The sequence below is a fragment of the Saccopteryx bilineata genome, chromosome 2 (assembly GCF_036850765.1).
Source record: "Saccopteryx bilineata isolate mSacBil1 chromosome 2, mSacBil1_pri_phased_curated, whole genome shotgun sequence".
NCBI classification, from domain to species: domain Eukaryota; kingdom Metazoa; phylum Chordata; class Mammalia; order Chiroptera; family Emballonuridae; genus Saccopteryx; species Saccopteryx bilineata.
In genome coordinates this window covers 343,519,723-343,546,419 of record NC_089491.1, presented here as the reverse complement: position 1 = coordinate 343,546,419, position 26,697 = coordinate 343,519,723, and the positions used below count along the sequence as shown (strand labels likewise).

The following is a 26,697-nucleotide window of genomic DNA, read 5'->3' as shown; positions in this document are numbered from 1 at the left end:
CTTGGGCCTCTGATCAGGGCCCAGCGCTGTGTCACTGGCCCCACAGAGGTAGAGGCTGCTGTCTGCAGGGTGTGCCCGCGCCACCGTCAGAGCTGAGAATGTCAGGTTTGGATGGCTGATGGGGAATGTGGTCTCATTAAAGCCTTCTTCGTATGTTGAAGAGATGCCCTGGTTAGATGTTGCCATCAGTGTGAGGCCCTGTCCGGGGAACTGACGATACCAAAACACAACTGTGGCCTGGAAGTCCACAGCCCTGCACTGGATGGTCACGGGGGTCCCACGCGCACGGATGGCCCTGCGTGGGTGCTGGGAGATGACACCGGCAAGCCCGGAACCTGCAGGAACAGAGGTGAGACACTTGAGGAGATCACAGGACCCGTCTTTTGTGGCCACAGATGGGGACTCACAGCCTCTCCCCTCACTTTCCCCTGGAGCCCAGAGTCCTGTGTTTTTAGTGAAATCTTTCGATCAGACGCCTGGGATCAGAGCCCTCACCCTGTTGCTCCTGATTGGTGACTTCTCCCTCTACCATTTCCACTCCAGACAGATGTCCCCAATCACTGTGGTCAGCATAAAACTCCCCACTCTCTGGCCACCACTTCACACATGACAACACGCACACACCCTTGGCCCAGCCACTCAGAGGAGGAGGCTCGTACCGGGCCCCAGGAGCAGCAGAAGCAGTAGCATCCTCAGGCGCTGGCCTCACCACCCTGCTCTCAGGACAGGGGGACCCTGCTCCACACCCATCACTGCTCCACCCCTAGGGTGGGTGACAGGGTATGTAATCCCACTGTGCTCTCTGCTGCCACCTGATGGTCGTCGGTGCCAATGCCACCAGTTCCATTGGTTTTTGTTCCTGTCAGAGAACCACCCACTCCCTGCTGAACGGGGCCTTGGAAATGTCCTAATCCCACTCCTAATTTTACGGAAGACACAGAGACCTAGATCATTGAAAGATTTCAAGCGAGAGTTTTACACTCATATTAGAAAAGGTGCGTATGTTTGTGTAGTAAATAGTATTAAGGCAGCTCTGGGTCTGCTTCCTGAATTGTGTAGGCCTGCACCCTGGCAGGGTAGCTCGGTTGGTTAGAGCATCCTCCTGAAGCACAGAACTTGTCGGTTTGATCCCCTGTCAGGGCACATATAGGAGCAGATGTTCCTGTCTCTCTCTTGCTCTCTCCCTTCCTCTCTCTAAAATCAATAATATAAACACTTTGAAAAATATCTTGTGTTTTTCACAATGTCCAGTGTCCAAATAATAGACAGTTGACCCGCCCATGATATTTATTCCTGAAGGCACAGCTTTAGCTGACCACAGCATTACATATTTTTATAAAGATTGTTAGACTCCATCATGCTCATGAAAATGGACATGCATCATAGGTCTCTCCTCGGCAGATGCCCTGGGCTCAGTAGACAGAATTTGCAGGCTGCAGGGTGAGTTTTTGGGGCACTGAGCTTTAAGTCGCTCATCGATCTCCTCTGTTTAATCAACAATGTCTTCATTCTGAAAGTAGATCAAAAACTTCAGCTCTTCTACCGGCCTCTGATGATACCAGTAAATATAACTGTGTCCTGTTATGGGGACATAGTCCATCATTGCTTTCTTTGCTTTTCCTTTAACCAAATGTCCAGGACTCTGGGTGACCACAGTGTCCACGGAGCCTGTGGAGGATGAGACAGAGAGTGGGGACCACACCCAGGAGGCAGCCTGGTACTGCAGGTGCAGGAGAGCATCCTGACCCTGGAACCCGAGTTCCCAGGGGGACCCTACCTGCTCCCCAGACACAAAGGGTCACACAGCAGAGAAGCGCCAGGCACATGGTTGGATCAGGAAAAAAACAATGACAAAGAGGCTACACTCATCCACAGCCTCCTTGTGACAGGTCACGGTCACTTCCCATAGACGTCAGGGTCCCCAAGTGCACGAGAATGACACATTGCAGGGAAGTGGGAGGCAGAGGGAGCTGGTAACAACCAGGAGTGTGAATGTCAAGTGACTTTTATATTCTTGGTCCCTTTCTCTGCTCTTTCACTAGTTTTTTTTTTTATAATATCACTTCTGCATCATTTATTTATTTGTTTGTTTAGCCTGTCAAATTGGTGCCACCCTCTTCCGTCCCCCATGACAGAATGAGTGCTACAGCTTGGGGCATTGCTCATAGCCCTTACTATACGTATAGAATCATGTAGGGGCTCCTTACACTAACAGCTTAAATGTTGAATATACCAGATAATATTTATGACAATTATGCAGTGCATGTAGGGAAACAATAACGTGAGTACTCTTTCCTGAACTGATTGGCTTAGGAAATAGGTGATCGCTGAGACTGTCAGCCTCTGTGTGATTCCTTCCGGTTACATTGTTTGTTCTTCTGTATTCCTGGGAACCATAACCCTAAACTTTCTATTCTCATTCACTTGTTTTTTGATTACTGTCTTTAGCACTTGGATAAAAATCTGTAAAGTATAGATTGTGTCATTTGGCATGTCTTTGAAATCTATCTAAGGGTGTCCTAAGTAGGTCAAAAATATTTTTAATATTTATAGACCTCCAGGGTTTTCTGTAAACTGCCCTTTGCCCTGATTTCTTTTTGGTTGATTAGCTATTGTTTCTTTGTAGCAGTTCCTTATAGATTCCAGATAACAATCCTGTACTAAACGGAGTAGTGTGTGTTGCTCACATAACAGAGTCAGGAAAACAGTCCAGGCTTAGAGGAGCCCCAGGAGCAGCAGAAGCAGTGGGATCCTCATGTGCTGGTCTCACCACCCTGCTCTCAGGACAGGGGGACCCTGCTCTACACCCATCACTGCTCCACCCCTAGGGTGGGTGACAGGGTACATAATCCACCAGTGCTTTCTGCTGCCACCCGGTGGTCACCTGTGCCAATGCTGCAGGATCCATTGCTCTTTGTCCCTATCAGAGAACCACCCACTCCCTGCTGAAGGGGGCCTTGGAAATGTCCTAATCAGACTCCTAATTTTACAGAAGACACACGGACCCTAGATAATTGAAAGGCCTTAAACAAGTGTTTTAGACTCATATAAGAAAAGGAGCATATGTTTGTGTGGTAAATGGCATTACGGCCAGTTCTTGACTTCTGTGTCTACCCTCAAAGTTACCTAGTGTAACTTCTGACTGTTGGTTTTTCTATTTTGTAATGCAAACACCTGGCTTAAATTTGTACTTCTGAAGGCCATCTCCAAAAACCTATTGCCCGACACAGGGACTAGATAAAGAGCCGGGCAGCAAGCTGTTTCCCTCTCTCCCCTGCCCCCACCCCTGCCCCCAGCCCTCACCTCCAGGCTCCTTTGTTCTAGAGATCTTAGGTTGGTTTCAGTAACTGACCACTCTGGGCCACTTGCTTTTTCTCTCCCTGTGCTTCAAATTCCTGTTCTTGAGTTTTAAATTCAACAATATGGAGTGAGCCCATGAAACCCTAGGCCCCCAGTCTCTAACCCAATAAAAGCCAGAGCTCTGGCTTGGGCATGCTCTGCCTGTCTGACTGCAACTGTACTTTGTGACCTCAGGTGTGCCATGTAATTTTCAGGGTACAGCAGCAGCCGCTTTGGGTGGCCCGTGGAGGTAGAAAAAAGGGGACAAGTCTGGGGACTTAGCACAGGAAAGCTCTGCCACCTGGTGGGAAAGCAGGGCTTGGGACATCTTTATGCACGGGGAGGAGGTGGCCGTGCTTCAGTGTGTCTCTACTGCTAGCACAGAGGTACAGCGCCGTCTGGTTCTTCTGGGTTGATGTCACGGTGAGAGGGAAGAATGCCTTCTTCTCCCGGGAGGCGCGGAAGCCTGCAGCTGTGTCTTCCGCCTGCACAACTTTTACAACTTGGGAGAAGAAGAGCCGTCTCAGACCTTGTCCTGGGTCCTGTCGGTACCAGTGCATGGAGTCATAATCAAAGTCCTGTTCACATTCCAAGGTCACCTCTCGTCCTTCCTCACTGAGCACGTAATTTGGGGTCTGCATCACTCCTCCACCATCCACTGTGCCTATGAGAGAAAGAGAAAGGCTATGAAGACATGCCCAAGAGGGTCCCCCTTGAAATGACCATGCATTCATCTGCCTTTGGATTTCCTGCTGTTACGGGGGTCGGGGAGGCTTAGATCTGGAGCATGGTCCCTTCTGGATGGGAACTTGCTTCCTGAACCCAGGACTCACCTGCTTCCAGGAGACAAAGGGCCATGCAGCAGAGGACCTGGTTGCTCATAGTGGGAAGGGGGTCCCCTTGTGGCACCAAGCACTTGCAGGATGAGAACTGAGGCAAGGAACTTAGCTCTGGGAAGCCCTTGGCTCTGTGAGTAGAATTTGCCAGAAGGCTAGAATGGATAGTGGAAAGGGAATCTGGAGATCTTCAAGATGGGCTCCCTAATTTTACAGATGAGACAGAGCTGAAACCCAAATTATTTGCACCCCCTACCTTCTTGGCCTCCCTATCAAAACTCTGCATTCCATCTGGCCTGCATGATGGAATGGATTTCTGAGAGTCCTCATGGCTGAGTGGGCGGGCACCCAGCAGAGAGTCTCACTCTGATTGGCCCGTTGGCTTGACCTTCCCAGTTGTGGTAATATTTGATCACTGCAGCAGCCCTGAAGACATTCCAGTCTGTCACACAAGAACATAGCCTTCATCTCTGATCCCATCGTTGCCATGGAGAATGCTCTGCTCTAGATCCATCTTGCATTTGCACCCCACACCCCAGTTTCATTCGAGAACCTAGTTTTCCTCTTATCATTTTAGTTCTCTTGATCAAAGTTAGTCAACCTTTTTTATATCTACCGCCCACTTTTGTATCTCTGTTAGTAGTAAAATTTTCTAACCACCCACAGGTTCCACAGTAATGGTGATTTATAAAGTAGGGAAGTAACTTTATTTTATAAAATCTATAAAGCAGAGTTACAGCAAGTTAAAAGCATATAATAATAATTACATACCAAGTACTTTATGTCAGATTTTCACTAAGTTTGGCAGAATAAATCTTTATAAAACAACTTACTATAGTTAAGTCTATCTTTTTATTTATACTTTAGTTGCTCCAGCTACCAGCCCACCATGAAAGCTGGAGCGCCCCCTAGTGGCTGGGAGGGACCAGGTTGACTACCACTGTCTTAGATGTTTCTCTGCATCAGTGCCCTATCAGAACTTGCAGTTGTGTGTTCCTTGGCTTTCATTTCTTTCTTGAGTTCAATCAAAAAGATTTTTTTTGTTGTTGGTGTTGTTTCTCCCCATTTTTGTTCATAATTCTTGAATCTCTGGTTAGGTTGGTCATCTTATCTTCAACTGCTTGCTGGAATATATGTGTTTGGAGTGTGGGCTTGAATTTTTCTATTGACACATGACTGTTCTTTGGAGGAGCTGAGGAGCTAGTGGAAGGTGGTGTTTCCCTCTGCCCTCTGGATTTTATGTTTCTTTTGTTCATTTTCATGATGTTGGGGAGTTTACAATATATAGTATGCAGTTTAATGGGATCTTTTCCCATCGGTCTAGTGAAGTCCAGACACTTGAGTAAGTGTTGTCTGCATGGGACTGAGGGGTTGAGTCCTCTTATTTCATGGTCTCTTTTGTTTTACATCCACCAGCTCCTCTAGAGCAGAGAGGGGAGAGACCCGAGTATGTGAAATAAGTTCAGAAAACCAAACTCCGGAACCCTGTCAGAGTCACGAGGTCTATGCCCCGTCCCGGTGAGGGTGGACGTGCTTGGTCTGAGTGTACTTGCAGTGACTCTGCGTCCGTCTGCCTTTGGAGCTCCTGAGACTGCTTTCATCCGAGCACAGGGAAAGAACCACTCTCTCTAGGTACCCAACAACCGTGAGTGGTGAGATTTAAAAAAAAATTCAATGGGGTAACAAAAAAGTTGAGATATGTTTCTCACGAGCAATATTTGGGGGATAGGCCTGTCTCCTCAATTGCAGACAAATGTATCCAACCCTATTTTCCCCATCACTGGGATGTCCTGTCACAGGAGGTTTTAGGTCTGACATCTGTACACACCTGCTCACGCCCCAGGCAAGATGACCAGAATTGTTCCAGAAAGAGTAAGTGGCTGTACACCGCAGGCAAAAAAGCACAACAATCTGAGTCACACAGACCTGGGTTTTTATCTTCTCTCTCTCTCTCTCTCTCTCTCTCTCTGTTTGAGAAAGAAAACTAAACCCCTGGCACCAAACTTCCTTATACTGAAAATGAAGAAAACATTTCCTTTGCTTGCTTACCTTGATTTTTCAATAAAATTCTCTATTTAAAGCATGCAGTGTGAACTTGAAATAGAGTATGAAATGAAGGAAGGAGAACTGTTGGTCAATAAATATTTAACCCGACAGATCGTGTGGAGTGTGCAAACATTTTTACCTCCTGCGGGTGACTGAGTCTCAGTTCCTGAGCTCGGGCTGGGAGGGTCTGTGCACTTTCTACAGCCCTCCCCCATTCCCACCCTCTCCTGGCACAATGTCTCCCAGCTGCTTTGTCAGCTTATCAGACACCCTGTCCCCTCCCCCAGCAGGGCTGCCACTGTGTCTGTCTGGGGCGGGGCCAGGGGGAGTTTCTGCCCTGGGAGGCTGTGGCTCTGAACTGGTGTGGATAAGGAGCTGGCGCAGAAATAGACTGCGGAGTCGCCAGGCTCCACCGCCTGGATCTTGAAGACGTTGGGTCCCTCTTTGGGAAATTCAGCACAAAAGCGTTCTGCTGGCATACCTGACTTGTCCAAAATTTCTGCTTCCCGGAGGTAAATCATGAATTTCAGCCCTTCCTCTGGGAGCTGCCGATACCAGTAAACATAAGTGTGGCCTTTCACCGGGTTGCATGTCAGCGTTGCCTCCTGTCCTCTTGCCATGACCAGGTGTCTTGGGTTCTGGGTGACGCTGGCGCTGGTGGGACCTCAGAGGAGAAGAAATGGGTGAGACAGAGTCCTCATCGCAGAGGAAGGTTGTAGCTTACAATGATGCAAATAGTCCAAGGCAAGCCCAAATAGCCTTGACATTTCCTGTGTTCATTTAAAAATTCACATCAATTCTGCTTGTTGCTCCATCATGCAAATCATTTGTTTTACATAAATGCCAATACCTTTCAGAAAATCTCTGGGCAACACGGAGGTCCAGAGCGTGTTGTGGACACAGCTAAGGAGCCCAATGAGGCTGATCCCTGCACTCACCTGCCCCCAGGAGCCAGATGAACACCCAGCAGCGGAGTGTGCCACCCATAACCAAGCTCGGCACCAGGGGAGAGACAGGCAGGCAGCCCAGGAGCCAGACCTCACAGCTGCCTCCCAGGAGGCGGGTCTTCCTGTGACGTCACCATTCCCAGTGGATCCTGTTCTCTTCAGAAGCGATCTCGTGCATTCCTTGAATGGTACATCTTGTTTTCCTAACTATACAAACAACCTGGCTTAGTAGGTGTTAGCATGGGGGCTTCTGTTGCGCAGGGGAAGCTGGGAGAGAGGAGCACCTTTATTCCTGGTTCTTAGTTTATGAACGATTCATATTCGCCACGTCCCTCTCCACGTTGTCTAACTTTTGCTTCTTTATTTTCCTTTCATCTGGCTCATATTATTTTTCATTGTTTATGTTGCTGAGTGGAGGTAGTTACCAGATGTGACCTCAGGGTTTACAGGGATCTGACGGCCAGGATGGTGGGGGAAATGAGAGGCAGGAAATGATCAGACTCACTCTCCTTCTTTCCACCTTCATCTCAGCTAAGCAATCATTTCAGCATCTTGAAGAACCTTATGTTATGGTTTATAATATATTTTTTCTCATCTCTTGCTATTCTGTTTGCATGTTTAATGTAAGTACCTGTTTCAGAGAACAAACATGAGAATAAGTACAAACTCTCCCTCTCCCCTCATGTCCTTGATTCTATCTATCAATATCTTCCTGTAGTATTCTCTGTAATCGTGGCTGGGTTACTGATATTTAAGGGATCTTCCTTCCTTTCATTCTTCTGTTCTTCTTTCCTATCCTGTAGCATCAAATAAAATCACGTGAGCTCTGGCTGAAAAGCTCAGTTGTTTAGAGCATTGTCCCAATGTACCAAGGTTTGCGGTTTCAATGCCTGGTCAGGGCACACACAAGAATCAACCAATGAATGCATAAATAAGTGGAACAACAAATTGATGTTTCTCTCTCTGTCTCTTTCTCTCTCTAAAATCAATAAATGGAAAATAAAATAATATGGACACCCACTTGTTCTAGGCAGGGTGAAAGAAGATTTAAAGGAGAACAAGGCACAGCCCCCCCCCCCATGAGCATGAACAGGCCCCCTGGAGGAGGTGTAACTTGTACATCTAGAACCCTCCAGGCTCTGGGTAATAAATAAGATCATGTTAACCTTTAGTGACATGATCTGAGTAATGGCCCAAGGCCTTGGCTTATTAACAGCAGGATCCTGAGGCCTCCCTCAAAGGCTCTCATGATTTGGGGGAGAATTCAGTAGGCTTCACCAAATGTATACTTCAATCAAAATGCAGCTGCCGTCCACGCTTGGAGCTATTTTTCCTGGAGATGCGCCAAATTACTCACAAATGCTTCTGATGAAAATGTCATCATCAGGCACCCATGCGTAGCCCAAAGGGACTTTTCCTGGATGCGGTTAGAGCCACTAATCCTCAGGCTACCAGGGCCATGTTGTAGGTGAGCTCACTGCTTAGGTTTCAAAGGCACTCTGCTCGTGTGCAATCTAACCAAGCACCTTCGAAGGGTTCCATCAGCTTCTGGCTGTGTACTAGCCTTCCGTCTGCAGGCTCAAACCCAGTCAAAGGGGTCAGATAAGGTCAGATGTGGTGCCAACCATTTTTAGTCTCTCCTGTTCATTACTGCATGCTCCAAAGCAAACCTCTCTCTAGACTTTGCTAGATCAAACATGGTAATGAGGAGCTAACAGATTGAAGCGTCAAAGCGTGTGTTAGAATCTACAATGGTCAAATAGATTATTGTCCAAACTGGGACACTTTAATATGTGTAAGAGGGTGCTATTAGTAATAAGGAGGACAGTCCTTCTTTTGTAATTTCCATCCTCCCTCAAAGTGTCCTCCTACATGTCCTCCTTTTTGATATTAAAAGACTAACTTGTAAATGTCCGTATTCGATTGATGCAGAGTCAATCCATTGCATGTGATGTGACGTATTTGTATCTAAATGAGTATTTTTTTCTTACAATTACTACAAAAAATTAATAGTCATGTAAGCATAATTACAATATAAAATATTACAAATGTTTTTATTATTCATTTATCATATTATAATGTATTATTGTTGCAATGAATAAAATGTTTCTTTTATTTACAATATTGTTTTCTTCAATTTATTTTTGTCCTCCTTTTCATTGTAAAGAAAGTTGGTCACCTTATTAGTAATTATGCCAGGACAACAGCCCTGAGCCAGGGTGGTCATGATCAACCCAAGCCTTTGATAGCCTTACATGGATAACTTTCTGACATGTTCCCTTACTGCCACCTGGTGGCAGAGGGGGGGATTGTAGGAAATAAATAGATACCATTTTCTTTGATAAGATCCAATTCCACCTCAGTGTCAATGTTGAAACGTTCAGGAATGCTCCAGAACAGGCATCCCCAAACTACGGCCCATGGGCCACATGCAGCCTCCTGAGGCCATTTATCAGGCCCCCCGCCACACTTCCGGAAGGGGCACCTCTTTCATTGGTGGTCAGTGAGAGGAGCACTGTATGTGGCGGCCCTCCAACAATCTGAGGAACAGTGAACTGGCCTCCTGTGTAAAAAGTTTGGGGACCCATGTTCTAGAACGTCCCTTCCCACCAGACGTTCTCCGGATTGGTATTATCTGCATGTACAGTGATGCTCAGTTATGGCCAGAGGGCCATGGCCTGTTCTCCACAGCAACCCCTGGTGGTCGTACAAGTGGGGAAAACAAAGATCTATCCCGAGTCAGAGAATCAGTCATGTTGGAACTTGGAGACCAAATCGTGCAAATCTCTTATTTTAAAAATGAGAACCCTCCTGAGTCCCCAAGAGGTGAGAGCAGATGCTAATGTCTGACAGCAAGAAAACAAAAGCAACAAAAAGAAACCCACAAATAAAACAACAACAACAGAAGCAGAGTTGATTAGAAGCAGGTTTCCTGACTTTGATTCTAGGGTCTGTACCTGTGGAGCCTGCAAGAGAGACAGAGGAGAGGGAGAGCTGAGTGTTAGACATTGCACAGGAAAGCCCAGTTTCCCGGGGCAGCTCTACGGGGACTTGAGGTTGGGTTTCCTGGAATAGTCCCTGCATCGGGGTTCCTTATCAACATGTTTTCTCCCTTCCCCTGGACAGGGTTGTGGTATCCGCACCCTCACAGGCATCCCCATTTAATCCCTGCCCTCAAGGGGCTGCCTGTCTCGTGACGATGCATACCTGGGCTCAGAGGATGCTAACACACCTGTAGTAGTCAGCATCCAGTTCTTCTGCAAAGAACTCATGGCCTCCGATGGGTACATCGATGATGAAAGAGTTTGCAGGGATATCTGTTTGAGATACAATCAGTAGGAATTCCTTAGTGTTTGAGTAGCAGCAACCTCAGATATCTGGCCTCTGTACTTGAAAAGTATTTAGGGCAGGGGCTATGTTTATAAACTAGCCCTGAAGTCACAGACGGCCTGACGCTGCATTACTCTGTAGGAATTTCAGAGGCGTGCCCATCACAGTCATGGAAGGGATCATTTATGGTCTCACTCTCTTCCTGGTGACAGCTGGAGACAGACACCACAAGCAACCGGCTCCTTCCTTCTGTGGTAGGAAGATGAGGAGGGGCCTTTTCAATGTCTTCCTGGAGCCTGAGGGAGAAGAAGAAGCCAGCGAGAGAGCTGGCACCCTGGAGGGGGCTGACCCAGCCTCACTGTACCAGTAGCATCGCACACAGACATATGGACCAGAGTTCCCCACCTCTGCGGGCTGGACCTTCAGGGTGAAATGGGTTCGGTTTGGTCTTCCAGCTGAGAATCGTTCGTGGGCCCCCCTCCCCCTGCACACTTGGCTTCTGTGTCTTGGTATGGGAAAGAAATCAGAAATTCCATGTCTAGCTGGAGATTTTGTCAATACCGGTAAACAAAAATATGAGATCAGAAATGGGATCCCATCTCTGTGACCTTGTGGCTGGAAGGCTGGCTGACTCCAGGGTCTGCGTGTCCTGTGGGAGAAGACAGAAACCACACAGAGTGAAGGGTAGCAAGGGGAAGCCTTCCACCCAAATTCCCATGCACTCCCGAGCTCAGCTGCCCCCGGGAGCCAGAGGATCACCCGGCCGAGGAGCCCGGTGTCCGTGGCATGGTCAGCGGCGGGACGAGTCTTCCCCAGCGATGGTTCCTGATGCACAGCAGGAAAGAGTGTCCTTGGCCCTGCAAGGTAGGACCTGGTCGTGACATCACGTGCCTGGCAACACCCACAGCCCCAGGGCTCCTTCTACAGGAGAGGGAGAATCCTTGCTCCATGTGCTTGGCTGCATGTTTATTTTGTCACATGAAGAATGTCAACAGGCTGCAATCCATGCGAGGATTCTTAGGGAAGTTTAAGGAAAACAGAAGAGGAGGTGGAACAGGGAAAAAGAGTAAGGAACAGAAAGAGTAAGAAGAAAATGGTTGCTCAGTGAATAGAGCATTATCGCGGCACACCTAATCCGTGGGTTCGGTCTGAGTCAAAGCACATATGAAAAGGATTCAGTGAGCGTACAACTAAATGGAACAACTAAGTGGAACAATGAGTTGATGCTTCTCTCTCCCAAATCAATAAAAAAATTTAAAAATAAAAAAAAAATAGTTGAGGCCTACACTAGGGTTGCAATCTCAAGCTAAGTGGCTGGTGGTGCAGAAACAGAAACAAAAGGGATCACCCCACTTTAACAGAGGTACTTTGAACTCTGTCTGCTCTATGCAGTAGAGTCACCTCCCTAGGTGGAATTAGTACCGTAATGCCTCCTTTCACTTACGTTTGATGTTCAATGAATTGTTTCTCATTACAGTTTGGATCACACACCTGAGGGTTTTTCCACATTGTCTGCCTCAAGTTTCAATTGGGCAATAGGTATTTTTGTCACTGTGAACACATTCGTCTCTCTCTTCCCTGAGCCCCGCAGACACTAATTAGTGACTTTGTAAGGTCTAAAGTTGTCACACTTAAAGTTGATGTGCTTTTTGCATTACCTAGATTTAATATCTTCAAAAGAAACTTACCAGAGTCTTCATTTGATCTGACATTATTTTAAAAACTAAGGATTTAACTGCCTCTTTAATTCTTTCTCTTTTCTGAGTTTCCCTGGATCCAGCAAATGTGTTACTCATCCTTTATTCCTCACTTGTGGTGCACTGTGTTCTGACCCCTAATTAGAGAATGACTCTCTGTGAAAACCTTGATTCATAAGTTCAAAGTCACAGGCCCAAAGCTCCCATGTTGTTCAAAATAATTTCACCCTCTTGGCTAATGTTGAGTTTTCCAAGAGCGTGTTTTTGAGTATAAAAGGGTATTTTTTTTTCTCTGTTTTCTGGAGTTGTAACCAATCTAACACGAGAGAAAGTCAAGTTGGTCCTTCTCCCTGCCACTCGGGGGCTGAAATCTGAATCTACAACCTTCTACCTACTGTGAGATCTAAGAATGGAGAAGGCAGTTAACAACAAGGAAGAAGTAGGGGCCAAGGAGGTGGAAAAAAGAGATGAGTTGTCAAATCAGCCTGTGATGGTTCCAGGACTTCATTCCACCTTGTTCTGCAGAAACTCCTGAGTTCTTGTTGTTGGTTCCATGAGATAGACAGTTATCCTTACCACAGATCCCCCTTCGGCATAAGCTGGCTCTCATTAGCTTTCATGACTTCCTTTCAGCCTCCTCCACCACCTGCTTCCTCGTGCAGGCCCAGGATGAGTTTGTGCACGAAGGTTGGCTAATCTTTAACACTGTGGATCACTGCTGGCACAGAAGTACGTGGCTGAGTCTTGCAGCTCCGTGCCCTTGATCTCCAGGCTGCAGGGTGCGTCTTCAGGACACTCGGCTGAAAATCTCTCCTTGGGCATCTCTGTTTGTGAGACTTTTTTGAACTGAAAGGAAACCAAGAACTTGAACTCTTTTGCCAGGATCTGTTGGTACCAGTAAACATAGTCGTGTCCCTCTTCTGGGACACAATACATGTTCACATGCTGTCCTTTCCCTTTGAAAAGATTCCATCAGGTGCCCTGGAATCTGGGCGACTTCTGAATCGAGGGAGCCTGTGAGGAAAGCAGACGGAAGTTGGAGACTTAGTCCATGAGGGACTCTGAGGACATGGACGATAGGCTCAGGGCAGGGAGCTGACAGTTTCAGAACAGGGACTTGCCTGCACCCAGGAGGCCAAGGACCATGGGGCAGATGAGTACGGTGCACATGGTAGACTGAGGAAAAGAAGAGGGTCAGGTGACTCAGGCTTCCTCAGCCCCTGTAAGCAGCTACTCTGTGACGTGGTCCTTTCATAGAATCTGCCAGTCTTTAAATGAAGGCACTTTTATCTTGTCACAGAGGAATCACTCCCATTGGTGCCATCTTCAGCTTTGTTCACGGCATTCTTTCATTCTGGATATTCCTGTGAAACTATTCTCCTAAACACTAACATTATCACTTACAAGAACCAAACCTTGCATTCGTTTCTCTGCTTGCATGATCTCTTGGAAGCACTTGACCATGTCCACGATCCTGAAGTCCTGGCATTTCTCTTTCCCTCAGCTCCTTCCCACCCTTCGCAGGTAGGTGGCATGTTTCCTATCTAGTCTTCTTTTCTTTATTTTTTAAATGCACTTTCCAGAACCTAAGTCCATCTATTAAATTTAGAATCCTGCTCTGAACAAGTAAAAAAATAAAAATAGAACTTTTGAAACAACTATAATCAACTCATTGGAAAAGTCAACCCATGTCTGTAATTCTTCTGTGGGGCCATGTCCACACACAGTGAGGGGGGGACAGAAAATGGAGAATTTACTGAGTTGAGGAGACACAGGCTAAAAGAGGGAAGAGAGGAGCTAGAATTTGTGAAGAATACGATCAGAGAGGAGGAAGCTACACCCCCCTCCCCCCCCACACACACACCTTCAAAAGGACCAGAATGAATTTTTGTCTCAATAACATCTGTGTCGGCTGTTTAAAGAACATTCGAGAAGGACCACACAAAAGTTTACCCAGTGTCCACGGAATGGCCACGCTTTAGTCATGGGACAGAATTAGGCTAGAGCAGGAGTAGAGAAATTACAGCCCAGAGGGGGCCACCTGTTGATGTAAGTAGTTTTTTTTTTGGGGGGGGGAGAGGGGGTGAGAAACATTTCCAGAATGTCAGCATAAAGAGCTTTGCACACCCTCTTTCTACAGAGAAAAAACAAACTGCTGAACATTTAGAAACAGCCACTTAAAGCCTCTGACAACGGTCTCAAAAGCAAACAGTAAATGGAGAAACACTTAGTCAAGAAAATCCACTAAATCTCAGTACCGGCAGCCAGAGTCTGGCCTCTGAGCACCACCAGGGGCCCAGCTCCCTGTGGACGTGTCAGGAACATCCAACTGGTCCCTTGCCCCAGGAGGGGCAGCACTTTTCATCCCCACTGGCTCCATGTTATAGAAACTCCGTTCCTGGCCAACGCAGCCCGATGTCTTGTTCCTTCTTCACCCAGCGCCCACACATAGGGCAACCCTCTATTCCAGAGACAATAGACTAAGAACAATTGCCCCATTCTGGCTGACTTATAGGGTAGAGATTTTCATGCCGAGAGGCACAAGTCAAGAAAACCAGGGCAGACCTACCAGTCCACGCAGGGACCCGCTCCGAGAGCAGGGGAATCGCTCCAAGAGAGGTGGGCCACCGTCCCTGCCCAGGGCTCCGGAGCCATGGTCCAGAGTGCTGCCCATGGGGAGAGGCAGGCCCCGGGCATAGCGCGACCTGGACTTCAGGACCCGCCAGACCTTGCTGACCTTTTCTTACAACTATAGTGCAACCGCATCCTCTTTTCCTTTCTTCTTTGCTTCCTTTCTTCCCTCCACCCAGGGCTCAGATCTGCGTTGGGGGCTGGTTCAAGCTCCCCCAGCCTCCACGGTTTCCTTCCCATTTTCTCTCACAGGCATTTTCTAACCCACGCTTGGCCTCTACTTCTTGGAGGGCACGAACTAACGCATGCAGACTGACTTCTAGGAATTTTAATGATCCCCTGATTTTAATGTATCTTCCGAAGCCCCACATCTGAGCCACTTAATGGTTCATAGATCTACATCAAACAAAGCAGCTCATCGCATTGGGAATAAAACACATTTTGGGCAATACGTGTCTTCAGATCTAGGGCGAGTTTTCAGCAGTTCTGTCCTTATCCTGACTTGATAGCCCTGGCCGGTTGGCTCAGTGGTAGAGCATCGGCCTGGCGTGCCGGAGTCCTGGGTTCGATTCCCAGCCAGGGCACACAGGAGAAGTGCCCATCTGCTTCTCCACCCCTCCCCCTCTCCTTCCTCTCTGTCTCTCTCTTCCCCTCCCGCAGCCAAGGCTCCATTGGAGCAAAAGTTTGCCAAGGCGCTGAGGATGGCTCTGTGGCCTCTGCCTCAGGCTCTAGAATGGCTCTGATTGTGGCAGAGCTACACCCCACATGGGCAGAGCATCGCCCTCTTGTGGGCATGCCGGGTGGATCCCGGTCGGGTGCATGCGGGAGTCTTTCTGCATGTGGTAGTCTGTCTGACTGTCTTCCTATTTCCAAGTTTGGGAAAATACACACACACACACACACACACACACACACCACACACACACACACAAAGAAACCCGTGTTGTATCCTCAGCATGCCTATGGGGCAGGTTCTTCTCCTCAGGGGAGAGGTTTCATGGGAACGGCCTGCCTCTTGCCCGGGCCTGCCCTTTAACCTATTGCTAAGTCTCCAACTTAGATTAAAAAAACAAAAAACTTTTTAAATGTTCCTATTTTCCTACTGAAGGGAACAGAATGGGTGATTGATGTGATTCTGGGAAAACAGCACAAACTCAGTGTCAGGAGAATGGAACCACTTGTCCACTGTTGGCATAATGTCGGTGGTGTTTGTGGATTTATCTCCTTCCATCTGCGAAGGAGATAGGACAGCTGTAAACCCACTTCCTCTTGCTGTTGTGGGGGAACGGGAGGGAGGGCTCTTGGATCTGGAAGCAGGTTGATGAGCAGAGGGAGGTGCGGGTCGAGCTCTGTGCCCCTGCTGCTGGCACAGAGGTATAGTGCGGAGTCCCCCAAGCCCGGGGAACGGATGCCCAGGGTACTGAAGGACACGTTGGCCCGGCTGGGCTGGAAGTTGTCTGAGGTGTCTGTTTCGTTGTTAAATTCCTGGTCGTAGTAGTGGAACAGCAGCTTGGGGGCTTGGCTCAGCTTCTGTTGGTACCAGTACATGGTGTCATGATTCAGGTCCTGAGAACAATTCATAGCTACTGGGTTTCCCATCCTGGTCACCTGGTATCTTGGGTTCTGAGTGACCATGGCACCCACGTGACCTGCAGAAAAAGAGGAAACATTTAAAGAGGAATTGAGAGGGAGACCGATGTTGTGGCCGTTAAAGAAAGGCACAGAACTGAGCATGTGGTAGCTCTACCCAGAAATGTCCTCCTGTCCCTGACGCACCTGCTCCAAGGAGACAGAGGGCCACACAGTGGAGAAGCCTGGGCCCCATGGCGGGACCAGAGCGGGAATGGAGCACCCGTCTGTTCCAGACTCTGCTTCCTGCGGTGAGGGGTGGGAGCTCCAAGAGTCCCTGGTCCCTGATAGGAGGTCTGCCTGTGATGACTGTGTCACTGTTGACATCATCAGGGCAGGGGTCACGTCGTGTGATATTGAACCCAAGTTCCTTCTAGGCAGGGGCACATGGGCTCGGCTGGATCAGGTATGAGGCAGATGTGATGTTTCCTTCTTTGTCCTTCTTCCTGGACCTGCCCTTGGTTCACCCAGACCTCTCCATCTCACTCCTCGTGACTTACATCCTGCAAAGCAGTTCAGAGGTCCCTGGGCATGTCGTAAACCTAGTGAGATCATTTCTTTGTTTTGTTATCCACGTCCTCCATGGAGGAAAGGTGCCCCACCCCAATTCAGAAGGCAAGCTCTGGGCCTCCTCTACCTAGATCCACTGTTCCGAGTGTGTGAAGGAAATTTCTGCAACGTGGGGCTGTCCGTGACACCACCATGTCTCCTTGTGGCCAGTAGAAAAGTGTCTAGAGAGTCACAATTCCTTTCTGATCAGAGCAGCGAGGCAGGCAAGAGTCCCACTGTGCTTTACACCAAGGAGGCACACACACTTAAAACCGGAAAAGAGGCCCTCGCCGGGTGGCTCAGTGAATAAAATATCGACTCATTGTGCCAGAGGTCGCAGGTTCGACTCTCAGTCAGGGCACTTAGAGAAGCAATTGATGGGTACACAACTAAATGAACAGCGAAGTGAAACAATGAGCTCCTCTCTCTCTCTCTCTCTCTTTCTCTCTTCCGTCCTCTTCCTTTAAATACAAAAATTAAAAAACAAAACAAAACAACAGAAGTGATAGATTGAGCTCTGGGCAAGGAGCCCTAGAACTCTCCAGATCACACCTGTCTCACAAGTACTCTTGTAGTTCAAGAGTTAATCCTGGCTCATCCCCTCTTCTCCTCCTGCGAGGTGAAACTCCGGAAGACGTCTGCTCAGGGCCCAGGGTTGCGAGGAGGGGGAGAGGGTGTGGTTTTGCACAGGAGGGACCTGGCTCTGAAGCACTGTGTCGGGGCTGCTGGCACAGAAATACACCCCAAAGTCCTGGGGCCGTGCAGGCTGCACCTTCAGGTTAGAGAAGGTCCCCTCAGTCCGCTCAGCTGAGAAGCGATCATCGGGCATCCCTGACTTGTCCATCACCTCCTCTCTTAGGAAGCGAAACAGAAATGCCATTCTTCCCTGACATCGCGTCGGTACCAGAAAAGAGTCTCATGTCCAGAAATTGGGTCACATCTCAGAGTCACGGACCCGTCCTTCTCCATGTCCCGGTGGCTGGGGGACTGAGTGACTCCAGCTGATACGTGTCCTCTGAGAAGAGACAGGAACGTGGAGTTCATGGCCACAGTAGCTTGGGCAAAGGCAACGTGGAGAAGTTCAAATTTCTAAGGACTCACTTGCTCCCAGGAGACAAAGGGACACTAAGCTCAGAAGCCTGCAAGCCATGACAGGGTTCAGATAAAAAGAAGAACTCTTCCAGGTGGTGGGACGGGTAAGGATGAGTGAAAATGAAAGCAAATCCCTGTCCCCTTGCCTTCATAGGATGACATCACCATGGCAGCCAACGCCTGTCCTCTCAGGAGCGCCCTCTAGGGAAGGAGAAGCACAGAAGAAATCTTGCAGTTTCTCTGAGGTTTGTTGCTTAAGGGATGGTGAAGGGACCGAGGCCAATAACACAGACCTGTGTCTGTGTTTAAATAGGTCTTATCCTCCTGCCTGTTCATGAAAAACTTGACCAAAGCAAACAGTGCCATTTACTTTCCTGCTTAGGATGATCAGGTCAATAGGTTATCGTCCTTTTAACAGACACCCAATAAATGTTTTTATTTAATTATGTTAATTAATTAAGATGGTACCTTGGGCTCTATGTTTTGATGAACCAGGCTGCTTCCTAGGATGAATGACATGGTGTGCAGACAGCAGCAACCAGTGGTGGCCACACTGAGCAGGCAGACGCCTCCCCCCCCCCACCCAGTTAGGTTAGGAACAGAAAGCGTCCACATATTTATGAGGAGTTCAAAAACATCCAAACAACAGCACAGCTGGATCGACCCTGTTTCTCTTTTTCCTGTTTTTGGCACGTGTGTTTTTAAAAATAAAAAAGTAAGACGTTACGTGTAAACTGAAATTATGAGTATGAGAAGTGAATGTCTAGGAATGTAAAATGGTACAGTCCTGCTGGAAAAAACAACTGGGCTGTGTCCTTAAATAATAAGAAGACGCTTCCCATCCAGCCCAGTAATCTCACCCCAGGAGATAAATTTATCCTAGAGAAATGAGAAGTCCTGTCCACACGGAATCCCGCATACAAACGTTTACACAGAGTCACCTAACTTGTGATAATCAAAAACTAAAACAATCTAAATGTCTTGCAATTGGTGAGTGGCTAAACTGACGTGGGGACATCCATGCACGGATGCTACTCAGCACTAATAATAATAATAATAATAATAATAATAAAAAGAATTACTGATAAAGGTAGCAACTCTGACTAATCTCTAGGGCAATATGCTGAGTGGAAAAAAAAATCTCAAAAGATCACCTACTGTATGTGTCTGATTAGAAAATGTTCTCAAAATGACATTATACATTTGGAGAATAGATTAGTGGTCCCCAGAGTTTAGTGATGGTGTGTGTGTGTGTGTGTGTGTGTGTGGTTGGGGTGATTTTGTGTTGCTGCAATAGTTCTGCATCTTGATTGTGTCTCAATGTGCGATAGAAAAATGACCTAGAACTGCTCACACTCTTGGTGCCAATGTCAGCTTCCCGGTCTTGATATTTCAGTACAATTATGGAAGATGTAACCATTGGTGGAAACTGGATGAAGGGTACATGGGACCCTCTTGTTCCACTTTGCAACTGCCAGTGAATTGACAACTATTTTAAAATGAAAAGTTAATAATAAAAAAAGAAACCTCTGAAAATGTGAATAAAAGAGTGTTTTGTGACAATTAGGAAGACAGTTATGGCAAACTTATGAAGAGAAAGGTTAGGAGAGGTGGGAGAGGACTGAGCAGATCTGAGGCTGTAGCCAGGGCACCATTTATCCCTCCTGTGGGAGCCAAGGCAGAGGGCACCAGCAGTCATTCACGGAAATAAGCCAGCTCGGACACCGATCCAGACACGATCCAGGCACGGTGGCTGCACAGTTTGAAGCTTACTTAATCACTTGAAAGCCCAACGGGTGACATGAACCCTCAGCTTTAAACCCAAGCACCCTCTGTGAGCGTTTGGGAGGAATGCCAGGAGCCAGCCTTCATACCGGAAGTTTCCTAATGTGATATTTCCAGTGCATTCCGTTCTTGTCTTCCCTAGGGACAGCTAGAACACCAACCTTGCACCATGCTCTGATTGAGGGGAGCCCTGGGAAGACAACCAGGGGTGGAGGTGGGGGTCAAGAAGGGGAAGCAGAAGGTTTCTGTGCAGGGAGGGGGGACTCTGCAGCCCTGTGGCTAAGATGCTGGCACAGAGGTACACGGCCGAGTCCCCGGGTTCCGTGGACTGGATCGTCAGAGTGGAGAATGACTTCCTGTGCATCTGGGCTGAGAACTGCTCCTTGGGCATCCCTGCCGGAGCTTGACTGAGGAAAGAAATGATTAACTCCGGTCTCTGCCCTGAGGTCTGTCTGTACCAGTAAAGGTTGTCATGTCCATGAATTGACTCACAACTCACAGTTACTTCTTGTCCTGTCTTTGTCACCTTGTACCTGGGTGTCTGGGTGACTCCAGCATCTGTAGGCTCTGTGGAAGCTGGCAGAGTTTGGGAACAGACTAAGGAACAAAAATGAAATCAGAACTGGGAATATCTAAAAATGCAGATTCTTGATTTCTGGGGACTCACCTACACACAGCAGAGGAGCCTGGTGGCCATGGCGAGGCGGAGGCCCTTGTGGGCATGAACACAGGTGCAGGGGTTCAAGTTCCTCAGGTCTCCTCAGGGTGGGGAGTATCTTGGCAGTGACACTAATCTCTGATGCTGCTCATAATACCTCCTCCCAAAGGTGAGCGTTAATTCTCTACAGAAGATAGAATAAAACAGGTTATAACTCTCCTGGATGTGGCCCCAGCAGCAGGGGCTCTTGCTGGTGAGAAGTTCCAGTTGTCCCGCTGACCATTACCACCCCTTCCTGCTCTGACCTTTCCCCTCTCTTGTCTTCATATCAGAGAATTTTCTTTCTTTTCTCTTTTTTTCTTGCTTCCTTTCTCTCTTTCTCTCTCTCTCTTTCTCTTCCCTCTTTCTTTCTTCCTTCCTTTCTCTCTCTCTCTTTCTCTTCCCTCTTTCTTTCTTTCTTTCTTTCTCTCTCTTTCTTTCCTTCTTTCCCCTTCCTTCCTTCCTTCCTTCCTTCCTTCCTTCCTTCCTTCCTTCCTTCCTTCCTCCCTCCCTCCCTCCTTCCAACCCTGCCTCCCTCCCTCCCTTCCTTCTTTCCTTTTTAAAGATTTCCTATGACCTACAGGAATTTTGGGGAGTGATATAATACAAATTACCTTGGTGATAAGTGAGACAAATTTATATAAAACATAACTTGCCATTCTTCCTATAATCCCTCTTTGTTGAATTACCATTAAGAAGAATTTGATCTATTACCTTTCATAGATTTCTTCTGTCTTGTATGAATTTTTAGTAAAAAAAATGGCATCGGTAAAAGACAAATGTTTTTGTTCTATCCAAGTCGAAGCATCCTTGATGCATTATCTTGTGATTTCTAAAATCTGACAAAATATATAAAGAGTTGTACAAGTCAGTAGGTGTTTCTCTAGATTTATTTGCCGGTGTCCTTTATTCATGTACGTTTATTCCCATAAACGGGATAATATATATATTTGAACTTCATTATTTAGTTATTGAATGTTTTCAAAGTTTCTGATATTTAATACAAAGACACCAACACACCAAGGTCAGAGGAAATAGATTCTTTAAATATAAGCAAAGTATCCTATTAACCTGCACATTTACCCGTGCACACGTGGCAGGCCAATGCAATGCTCTTCAATGCATTTCAGAGAACTTCTATTAGTGACGAGGCTGCATCCTAATCATTGCAGAAATGCTCTCGGTTGCTTCAGACGCTCCTCTTTGCCATCCACACACACTAAGAGGGAGCTGGATTTAACCAGGGTTGACATTATGGTATTTTAAAAATAATTTTATTGATTGATTTTTAGAGAAAGGGGAAGGAAGGGTGTTGGACAGAGAGAAAAAAACATCAATTTGTTGTTCTACTTATTTCTGCATTCATTGGTTAGTTCTTGTAAGTGTCCTGACTAGGGATCGAACTCACAACCTTGGTATATTGGGACAATGCTCTAAGCTACTGAGCTACCCAACAAAGGTGACATTATGGTTCTAAACCTTGAACCTGGTTTAGCCAATGTGAGCAGTAAGACCATAAACGTGTAAAAGCTGTTTTGCTACATCAAGTGGGGTTCAGAGGCTAGAACCATCGTTGGAGGAAGGTGCTGATTTAGTGAGAAGGAGAGAAAGGGGAAGTAGGTAGGGGAACGGAATGACTAAAATAAAACTTTTGGAAGGAGATTCTGTTGTTAATTCCATGACATGGAAATCATGGATGTGCATCTTAAAAAGATTGGAGGCATAAAGATAAATAAATAACTCATCAAGAAAGTGGGGTGATCAAGAAGCTGAGAAACCAAACCCATAGATCCCTGTCCACATGGTGATGATGTCCCAGTGACGGAAGGATCAGTAGTGGGGAGAAGAGTGACTGAGGGGAGACCAGGCGGTGAAGAAGTCAGGGCAGCCGCAGAGGGGAGCATCCTAACACCACGTGTGTGAAGGGCTGGGCATCAAAGCCGGGGGGAGGACAGTGATCTGGACACAGCAGGGAGGACTCAAGAGGGCAGAGAATGCTCTGAAACCGGACTCTTATATTCAATGATATCTTGGGGCATAAACACAGTAGAAATTTTATTCTGTTTTTATCTTTAAGGTCAGGGCTCCTGAATGGTCAAAAGTTGGACAATGAGACGTGGAAGCTGGCTGTATGACAGCACCCAGGAAAACGTGCATGAGGGGGAGAGGGAGGATTCTGTCATCAGCTCAGAGTGAGAGGAGCGTGGAAGGCTGAGGAGCCACCATCAGAAGCTCGTACCCTTCCGACGGGGAGGGCAAGGCAGAAAGGTGGGAAGGTACACAGCATGGGAAATTAAGGCTTATCTACCAGGGTTGGTGAGTGCAGAGCCCACGGACAATTTGTAAGGGATTGCTGACACTTGTTTCCTGCATTCTTTCTATTCAAGGTTTTCTCGGTTGATTCTTTATCATGTCTGTCCTAGTCATGCCCCAACCAGGCATTTCTCTTGGTGTGAGAGGAGCAGAAAGACTCAGGACGTCGGGGGGCGGGGGGGAGAGACAAGAAGGGGAAGCGGAGGGTTCCTGCACGGGGAGGGGGGACTCTGCAGCGCTGTGGCTAAGATGCTGGCACAGAGGTACACGGCCGAGTCCCCGGGTTCCGTGGACTGGATCGTCAGAGTGGAGAATGACTCGTTGGGCATCTGGGCTGAGAACCGCTCCTTGGGCATCCCTGCCGGAGCTTGACTGAGGAAATAAATGATTAACTCCAGACCCTGCCCTGAGGTCTGTCTGTACCAGTAAAGGTTGTCATGTCCAGAAATTGGCTCACAACTCACAGTTACTTCTTGTCCTGCCTTTGACACCTTGTACCTGGGTGTCTGGGTGATTCCAGCATCCGTAGGCTCTGTGGAAGCTGGCAGAGTTTGGGAACAGACTAAGGAACAAAAATGAAATCAGAACTGGGAATATCTAAAATTGCAGATTCTTGGTTTCTGGGGACTCACCTACACCCAGGAGACAAAGGGTCACACAGCAGAGGAGCCTGGTGGCCATGGCGAGGTGGAGGCCCTTGTGGGCATGAACACAGGTGCAGGGGTTCAAGTTCCTCTGGTCTCCACAGGGTGGGGAGTATCTTGGCAGTGACACTAATCTCTGATGATGCTCATAGGACCTCCTCCCAAAGGTGAGTGTTAATTCTCTACAGAAGATCGACTAAAACAGGTGATAACTCTCCTGGATGTGGCCCCAGCAGCAGGGGCTCTTGCTGGTGAGAAGTTCCAGTTGTCCCGCTGACCATTACCCCCCCTTCCTGCTCTGACCTTTCCCCTCTCTTGTCTTCATATCGGAGAATTTTCCGCCTTTCTCTCTCCCTTTCTTCCTTATTTCCTCCCTCCCTTCCTCCCTCCCTCCCTCTCATTCCTCTCTCTCTCTCTTTCTTTCTTTCTTTCTTTCTTTCTTTCTTTCTTTCTTTCTTTCTTTCTTTCTTTCTTTCTTTCTTTCTTTCTTTGTCTCCTTCCTTCCTTCCTTCCTTCCTTCCTTCCTTCCTTCCTTCCTTCCTTCCTTCCTTCCTCCTTCATTCCTTCCTTCTTTATTTCTTTCTAAAGATCTCCTATGACCTACAGGAATTTTGGTGAGTAATATATTATAAATTACCTTGTAATAAGCGAGACAAATTTATATAAAAATCACCTGCCATCTTTCTTCCAATCCCTCTTTGTTGAATTACCAGTAAGAAGAACTTGATCTATCACCTTTCATAGATTTCTTCTGCTTCCTATGAATTTATAGTAAAAAATGGCATCGGTAAAATACAAATGCTTTTGTTTTTATCCAAGTTGAAGTATCCTCGATGCATTGTCTTGTGTTTTCTAAAATCTGACAAAGTATATAAAGAGTTCTATAAGTCAGTAGGTGTAAATCTATCTCTAATGTCTGCTTTCTTTATTCATATACATGTTTTCATATAAACGGGATCATATACATATTTTGAGCCTTGTTATTTAGTTATTGAATAAATACAACTTTTTTGTTATTTAATAGAAAGACACCATACACCAAGTCAGAATAAATAGATTCTTTAAATGTAAGCAAAGTATCCTATCGACCAGTACATTTACCTGTGCACACCTGGGTTGCCAATGCAATGCTCTTCAATGCATGTCAGAGAACGTGTATTTGTGATGAGGCTGCATCCTAATCATTGTGGAAACATCTCATTTGCTTTCAGAACTCCTCTTTGCCATTCATATGTGCCCAGAGGGAGCTGGATTTAACCAAGGTTATTAATATGGTCTTTAAAAAATTATTGATTGATTTTTACAGAAATAAGGAGAAATGAGTGTAGAGAGAGAGAGAGAGAGAGAAAGAAACATCTAGTTGTTGTTTTACTTATTTATGCATTCATTGGTTAGTTCTTGTACCTGCCATGCCAGAGAATCGAACCAGCAACCTTGATATATTGTGACAACACTCTAAGCAACTGAGCTACCCAACCATGATAAGAGTATGGTTCTAACCCTTGAACTGGGTTTAGCCAATGTGAGCAGTAAGACCATAAACGTGTAAAAGCTGTTTGTTACGTCAACTGGGGTTCAGAGACTAGAACCATCGTTGGAGGAAAGTGCTGAGTTAGTGAAACAGAACGAAGGGGGAAGCAGGTAGGGGAACGAAATGACTAAAATGGAAATTTTGGAAGAAGATTCTGTTGTTCCTTTTGTGGCCTAGAAATCATGGACATGCATCTGAAAAAGATTGGAGGCATAAAAATAAATAAATAACACATCAAGAAAGTGGGGCAATCACAGGCTGAGAAGCCAAACCCACAGATCCCTGTCCACGTGGTGATGATGTCCCCAGTGACGGCAGGATCAGTAGTGGGGAGAGGAGTGACTGAGGGGAGACCAGGCGGTGAAGAAGTCAGGGCAGCCGCAGAGGGGAGCATCCTAACGCCACGTGTGTGAAGGGCTGGGCATCAAAGCCGGGGGGAGGACAGTGATCTGGACACAGCAGGGAGGACCCAAGCGGGCGGAGCACGCTCTGAAACCGGACTCTTATATTCGATGATATCTTATCATTTCTGTCCTTGTCATGCCCCAAACCAACACATGTCTCTTGGTGTGAGAAGAGCAGGAAAGACTCAGAAGTCAGGAGGCTGGGGCGAGAAGGGGAAGCGGAGGGTTCCTGCACGGGGAGGGGGGACTCTGCAGCGCTGTGGCTAAGCTGCTGGCACAGAGGTACACAGCCGAGTCCCCAGGTTCCGTGGACTGGATCGTCAGAGTGGAGAATGACTCGTTGTGCATCTGGGCTGAGAACCGCTCCTTGGGCATCCCTGAATTGTCTAATGGCATCTGACTACTGAAGCTAATCAGAAATGCCAGTCCCTGCACCAAGGTCTGCCTGTACCAGTAAAGGTAGGTATGGCCTGGAATTGGCTCACAACTCAGAGTTACCTCTTGTCCCATCTTGGTCACCATGTGCCTGGGTGTCTGGGTGACGCCAGCATCTGTGAGCTCTGAGGAAGGAGACAGAGTTTGGGAACAGGGTAAGGAACAGAAGTGGAATCTGACCTCGGACTATCCGAAAATGCAGATTCTTGGTTTCTGGGGACTCACCGACACCCAGGAGACAAAGAGTCACACAGCAGAGGAGCCTGGTGGCCATGGAAGGGTGGGGCAGGAGGAGGCTTCATCCAGAGGTGGCCCTTGTGGGCGTGAACAGAGAGACAGGGCTTCTAGTCCTCCGGTCTCTACAAGTTGGGGAGTGTCTTGGCAGTGACATTGTTCTCTGTCACTGCTCGTAGGACCTCCTCCCCAGGGTGGACATCAGTCCTCTACAAAAGGGGGATAGGTCATAAATTCTCTGCGACGTGGTTGACTCAAAGGCGCTAAGCACCTTCATCACTGTCACCTGCCCCAACCCTATGCTCCCAACATGCCTTCTCTGCTGCATCACATGTGAACTGCCGCTAGATATTTATTTCCCTGTGGATGTGCTGTTGGTCCTGCAAGTTCTAGACACCAATTAAATACTCCTAAGTCTCAAGTCCTTCATATTCCTTCCAAGACACATAAAATCAAAACAGTTTCTTGCTGAGTTGGGACTTTATCCTGGATCCCACCATGTAGGAATTTGACTTGGCCACCATACTCTTTATGAAGAGGCATAAACAGACGTCCTGG

General features: G+C 47.3%; 1 protein-coding gene, 1 non-coding gene and 2 gene segments (V, D, J or C); 1 reads left to right on the top strand and 3 right to left on the bottom strand.

Moving 5' to 3' along the window:
- The window catches only part of LOC136326481 (T cell receptor beta constant 1-like), a 224,555-nt gene that overhangs the window by 174,006 nt on the left and 23,852 nt on the right, over positions 1–26,697 (bottom strand).
- On the bottom strand, positions 3,618–4,453 carry LOC136324615 (T cell receptor beta variable 19-like). The segment is given in 2 exon segments: positions 3,618–4,003; positions 4,173–4,453. Coding segments are annotated over 2 exon segments (435 nt in total).
- On the bottom strand, positions 12,895–16,780 carry LOC136324605 (uncharacterized). Its single transcript, XM_066257725.1, has 4 exons — positions 16,603–16,780; positions 16,090–16,475; positions 13,317–13,371; positions 12,895–13,115 (listed from the first exon to the last, which is right to left on the bottom strand). The coding sequence occupies exons 1-4, from the start codon at positions 16,649–16,651 to the stop codon at positions 12,895–12,897; spliced, it is 711 nt and encodes a 236-aa protein (XP_066113822.1). The 5' UTR covers positions 16,652–16,780.
- TRNAA-GGC (transfer RNA alanine (anticodon GGC)) lies at positions 15,335–15,410 on the top strand. The gene has a single exon. It is a non-coding gene; the product is annotated as a tRNA-Ala (tRNA).